Source organism: Arachis hypogaea, chromosome 3 (genome assembly GCF_003086295.3).
Source record: "Arachis hypogaea cultivar Tifrunner chromosome 3, arahy.Tifrunner.gnm2.J5K5, whole genome shotgun sequence".
Taxonomy (NCBI): Eukaryota; Viridiplantae; Streptophyta; class Magnoliopsida; order Fabales; family Fabaceae; genus Arachis; species Arachis hypogaea.
In genome coordinates, this window is record NC_092038.1 from 78,768,081 (window position 1) to 78,774,890 (window position 6,810).

The window sequence follows — 6,810 nt, forward strand, 5'->3', positions numbered from 1 at the left end:
TGACAATTATTCAGTCATGTTTCTTGCACATTAACTATTAAAATTAAAAATCAATTGGTTGATCTAATAGTTAGTTCATTAACCATGTATATGACTATTAATTAATCCCTTTTAATAAATGAAAAATACAAAAATATATGTACTACTGATGAATTTGGCTCTTTAATCTGTTGCAATGATGATCATTGATTGCAATGATGATGAAATCACATCATGGAACTATGTTAAACTACTGTTGAAATGACAACAAAATTTTGACGGAAGTCGTTATTGAAGTTCTATAGTACTTGCGTTGTGTTGTTTGTTCTTGGCTCCCTCTCATCAATTAAAAGAGTGCGTGGGGTCACAAGATCCGTGAACGCTCTTTTTTTCTTACTTTCAACCTCCTCCTTGCAATTGACAATCTATCTTGTTCGATCTTTCCAGTTACTACCTGATAATGTATCTTTGCCACTCGTCATGTCGCTATTTAAACTTAACTACTCTTATTAAGACACTACGTACGTTAGAACAATAGAACCTATAATAATCAATGTGAAAGCATGCTATCTGGTTTCCCCATAAATGAATTTTTGGAGTATATTTGTTCTTCTAGTTGTTAATTAGAGTGTTAGAAATATAATAATTTATGTTTTTTATCAGTTTAAATTTTAAAAAAAATAATTTTAATATAATATTAAAATTTTTATGACTAAAGAAATTTAATTTTTGTTATCTCTTAAAAAAATAACATAAAATAAAAAATATTTATGTAAAAATTTAAATAAATAAAAAAATATTTGAATGAGATATATTAAAAATATATGTATTTATATTTTTTATTAATTTAAAATTAAAAAAAAATTTATGATATAGAAAATTGATTAGTCATAACCTCATGTATAGGTTGCTGAGAACTGAAAATTTACTTCTCGTCGGAACTCAATCACTCTTAGATTAAGAAATATCTATGAGTAGGGTTTCATCGCTATTATAATAATGTATTAATGTCTATATAATTTTTGTCTAATTTATTTAAAAGTAGAGATAGAATAAAGTGACAATCTCCTCTTTATTTTTAAATTCTATGAGTAAATATTAAACATCATACAAGAGACTATATTTAAAATAGAGCGATCGTTATGATATTTTTAACATAGTGTCTAATTTGCTAAAAAATATAAATTAATAATATTTTATAAATTTTAAATATTTAATTTTTTATTTTAAAAATTAAATTACACAATTTAAACACTAAAATAAAAAATATTATAGAATTGATCAATTAAAAAAAACATAATAAAGATGTTTTTACTTGATAAAATGAAATACTACTTATATAAAAGTATATAAATATTTTTAAAGACAACTCGACCTCTCCGAATATGAGAATTGGTAAATTTAAAAGTGACTAAGTAATACTATAAACTAACACTAGTCCATTAAACCGACAAATAAGAAAAATCCCTACGGTTTTGGAAATTATAAATAAAAAGAAATCCACCCCCAAACAACCACCATATATATTTGATCCGTGCGGATCTGGCAGGAAGTACAGTTGTCACTAGTCAAAATCAGATAAATCTTTGTAAAAGGCTATAAACTACTCAAAGTAAGTGGGCTTTATAGCTTTAAGTTTGCTACCAATAATTGATTATTCATTTTTTATTTTTTTTATTTTCTTAGTGGTAAGCGCGCCAGCCAAGTTGAAGGGAACGTTTTTTCTATTTCTTATTGCATCACTCTTAGCTCAAAGCTTATATATAGCGTGAGTTTTATGACAAGTTTCTCATTCAACACAACACAATCTCTCATCATATATCAGAATCTCTCTTTCATTCTTCTCTCACAACATACATAATACACACCAACATAACATATATAATTAAGAAACTTTCGGCTTTGTTACTAAATATTAATCCGTACGCTATAATTAACAAGCTAAGAAGCAGCTAGATATAATAATGGGTATTGAGATTGAGAAACCTTGCGTGGTGGAGCTTTCCAATATTGCAGTTTCTAACACTCATGGAGAAGACTCTCCTTATTTCGCTGGTTGGAAAGCCTACGATGAAAACCCCTATGATGAACTCACTAACCCTTCTGGGGTTATACAAATGGGACTAGCAGAGAATCAAGTAAGTAATTACATGCATTATTATAACCACACTATAAACATATTATACATATATATTAGAATATGAACACTAATCTTGTTATTTTTTTTATTGTGCAGGTTTCATTTGATTTACTTGAGAAATACTTGGAGGAACACTCAGAGGCCACAACATGGGGTAAAGGAGTTCGTAATAGTAGCTTCAGAGACAATGCTTTGTTTCAAGACTACCATGGACTCCACTCTTTTAGAGCTGCAATGGCCAGCTTCATGGAGCAAATAAGAGGAGAGAGAGCCAAATTCGAGCCTGACCGACTCGTCATCACTGCTGGTGCAACCGCAGCCAATGAACTCTTAACCTTCATCCTCGCAAACCCTGGAGACGCTTTGCTCGTTCCAACCCCTTACTATCCAGGGTAACAAAATACTTTATATATACATCTAATTATTTATTACATGTATTATCATGATTATAACATTTTAAAAAAATATTATTAAAATTAAAATGATATTTTTTATTATTAAACAATATATTTTCAATATTATTAATTAAAAAAATTATCAAAATAAAAAATATATATAACTTTAATTGTCAACACTTGCATAATTATTATAATTACTAGTTTACTATAAAAAAAATATGGGGTCATTTTTTCTTTTTGATTTTTGGAACGTAAGTTCTAGCTAGAAGAATCTAATTGTGACGATTCTACAGATTTGATAGAGATTTGAGGTGGAGGACTGGGGTGAAGATAGTTCCAATTCACTGCGACAGCTCCAACAACTTCCAAATCACTCCAGAAGCGTTAGAAGGCGCATACAAAGAAGCAGAATCCATGAACACAAAGGTGAGAGGAGTGCTAATTACAAACCCCTCAAACCCATTAGGTGCAACCATAGAGCGCTCAGTTCTGGAGCAAATTCTGGAGTTTGTTACTCGCAAGAACATCCACCTGGTTTCCGACGAGATCTACTCAGGCTCAGTGTTCTCTCCATCAGAGTTCGTGAGCGTTGCGGAGATCCTGGAAGCACGCAATCATAAAGATGCTGAAAGAGTTCACATTGTTTATAGCCTCTCCAAGGATCTTGGGCTCCCCGGCTTCAGAGTGGGAACCATTTATTCTTACAACGATAAGGTGGTTACGACCGCCAGGCGGATGTCGAGTTTCACACTGATATCCTCTCAGACGCAGCATCTCTTGGCTTCCATGTTATCGGATAAGGACTTCACGGAGCTCTACATTAGGACCAACAGAGAGAGGCTGAGGAAGCGCTACGAGATGATCATTGAAGGGTTGAGGAGCAATGGGATTGAGTGCTTGAAAGGTAATGGAGGATTGTTTTGTTGGATGAATATGAGTCCGTTGCTTGAGAAGGCAACCAAGGAAGGTGAACTTAAGCTATGGAATGCCATTATTCATCAAGTGAAGCTCAATATATCACCAGGGTCTTCATGCCATTGTTCCGAACCAGGTTGGTTCAGGGTTTGCTTTGCAAACATGTCTGAGAACACCCTCCAAGTTGCACTCGAAAGAATACGTAACTTCGTGGATAAAATAAGGACTCACACTCTCACAGTTGGTTCTAATTGACGACTCTATGCTATACATATACTTATGATTAATTGGTCCCTTAACTTTTTGATAAATGGTACACTTGTTAATTCCTTCGGGCCATTTTGATCAATTCTTTAAAGGGGTAAATGGCCGGGTACTTAATTAATACTGTAAAGCATATTATTACTTTTCATCTTAATAATTGTCATTGGTTGTATTTGTTTGCTTGCTTTACTGCTTAAGCAAGTTTCTTGTAACTCTAGTGCTACTTTTGTTTTGGAATTATATTGCTGATCAATAATGAAAATAGATCTTCTCTATCTACAGTTTATATATAGAAATATTGACTGTGAAATGACGTTGGAATAAAAAAAACAAATGCTCGAGTCGAGTCTCGGTATAATTTATTATTTTTTATTATTATTTTTAGCTATTAATTTAATTCATTTAATTTACTAGTCCAATAAAAATCACAATTCACTCCAAAAATAAAATGCACCATTCATGCCACGACAACATTTTACACGAATAATAAAAGTATCTGTAACAATATATAAAGTTAATATAGAGAGTTGACTATGATTTTGGTGTCTAATTTTTTTGGACTATATTAATTTTACAATAAACTATTTCATAAAGTAAATTATAAGAATAAAATAGACACAAAATTTGTTTTGAAAAATTCAATAACTTCCCACTAAAATGAAAACAGTTTTGTTATTTTTATAACTATAATAACACATCTTCTATTACCTCTATCCACTACATCTTCTATTACCTCTATCCACTGCAGTTTGATTTTTACTTTTTTATATTTGTGGCTGTTCTGTTATTTTCCTTTTTTCAACACTCTCGCCTCCATCCTCTTTCATTTTCTTCATCCGTTGCAAATTTTCTTCGACAGTTTTACTTTTATGCATAACATTCATTTATATATTTTCTTCTCTTTAGTTTATTTATCTAATCTATATTTTCAGTTATTTTTCTGCCTTTTTAGTTTATTCCCAACTTTTGACAGATGAAAGTATTACTATATCACTTTTTTATTTTTATCAATTTAATGTAAAAAGAAATAATTTTTTTAGTCTTATCAATTTGATGCAGAAATAAAACCGTTTCTTTTTATTTGATATCTGTTTTTATGTTTTTTTATGTCTTTGACTATCAATGATTGAATGAAAATTTCATAATATTTTGTTATTTTTTTAAATTATTTTGCAATAATTTTTTTTTAATTTTCTAAAATATTGATTATGTATAGAATATTATATTTGAAATTTGAATACAAAAATATTTACTTTGAAGCTAAATTAAATTATTAATTTTATCTACCATAATATCATTTATTTTACATGTTGGCTAAGTTATTTGATTGGCATATATATAGGACACAAGAAAGTTCGCACCTATCAAGGATTCGTTAAAAATATTAATATGTTAATTTCCTAAACTATCTAAATACTGGATTTGATATTTAATTATATATAGAATAGTAGGTTTGACATTTATTAATTTCCTAAATTGTATTGCAAGAAAATTAATTAATTTAATATTATTTATTTGTCACATAATTAACATATAAAAGCTAAAAAAACCTACACCTATATCAATGGTAGAATGAAAAATTCTCACACATATTTTGTCAATTTTTTATTTGTAATTTATTTTACATTAGATAATATTATTTTTTATTCATTATTAGTTCAATAGATAACACAACAAATGTAGTAATATAAGAACTTTGTTAATTGATTTTTCAAATAATCTGACAACCTAGTATAAGAATTTTGTTAATTGATTTTATTAATCTCTTTTTTATTTTTAATCTATTTTACATTTGATAATATTGTTTTTTATTAATTATTAGATTGACATATAACATTTAAATGTAGTAAGATAAGAGAACTATGTTATATATTTTTTATTATTTCAATTTTTATGATTTTTTTTCTTTATTTTTCTATCTCATGAACCATGTAAGTTTTAATTTATTATTATTATTATTATTATTATTATATATATATATATTCTATTTTTAACTATTTTATTTTATTAGATTTTTTTAATTTATTTTATTGTATTGTTCTTTTACTTTAAAAATTTTAAGGACCTAACGATCTTTCGTTTAAACAATTCGAATTATATGATCAAAAAGTAGTTCAAGAGAATATAGGTTTGAATTTTAGTAATTTATTAAGTTTAATTATTATATAAAAAGTTAAAAATATTCTAAACTTAAAAAATTATTTAATAATAAAATTGAGTTTGTTCAAAATCGTAGAGAGGGACAGAGAGAAAGAAAAAGTTAAAATTTTTTAACTAATTATAAAAATTCATCACCATCAAAACTATTAAATTTGAGTATATTATGTGAGGATTAATAAGAAGCATACTAAAATCATAAATCTAAAAATTTTCTATCTCTCTTTATATAGTGTTTCACTTTAAGTAACTATTTTAAATGAATAGTATTCAAATGACAAATAAAATAATAAAAAGATTCGCATTAGATTATAAAAATTAATCTCATCCTTATAATACAGTGACATTATTTTAAAGATGTAAAATAAAATAATAAAATACACTTTAATTAATGTGCACAATAAAATAAATGTGAAACTTAGATAGTAACAGTCAAACATGAATAACAATGGTTGCCTTTTGTCCTTGCCTTTTGTCCTAAGGTACTATATTAAATTGTGACTTAATTTTTTAATTAGTAATTAAAAAACATGCAATTATGTATTATTTTTAATTATTTTAGTTAAAAATAATATATTTTGAGATTATTTTTTGGGATTACTGACATTAAATTTTGATAATTTAAAAAAAATTAAATGCTTTATATCTTATTTCTTTTAACAAAACTTCAACAATTCATAAAAGTTAACATAATAGATTGTTATAAATCAAAGTGATAGACAAAGATTAAAAGTTACGATAATAATATTTGGTGATAATTAATTACGGTCGGGTTAAGAGAAGGTGGAAGGAGAAAAAAAAAAGAGAAAGGAGAACAAGGTAATATAATAATAGCGATGAGACAATAACAAGTATGTGTATAGAGAATAATAGTGGGAGAAAGAATATTATTTGATATAGTAAGGGGATATAATAAAAATTAAATTAATAATTTTAAAAAATAACAAAATTAAAGAT

At 27.2% G+C, this 6,810-nt stretch overlaps 1 protein-coding gene across 1 annotated transcript; it reads left to right on the forward strand.

Annotated features, from left to right (window-relative positions):
• The first annotated feature begins 1,767 nt into the window (after positions 1 to 1,767).
• On the forward strand, positions 1,768 to 3,971 carry LOC112790692 (1-aminocyclopropane-1-carboxylate synthase 7-like). The gene is made up of 3 exons (XM_025833218.3): positions 1,768 to 2,117; positions 2,216 to 2,511; positions 2,811 to 3,971. Exons 1-3 carry the CDS (start codon positions 1,944 to 1,946, stop codon positions 3,685 to 3,687), a joined length of 1,347 nt encoding a protein of 448 aa, XP_025689003.1. The 5' UTR covers positions 1,768 to 1,943; the 3' UTR covers positions 3,688 to 3,971.
• Positions 3,972 to 6,810: the final 2,839 nt, after the last annotated feature.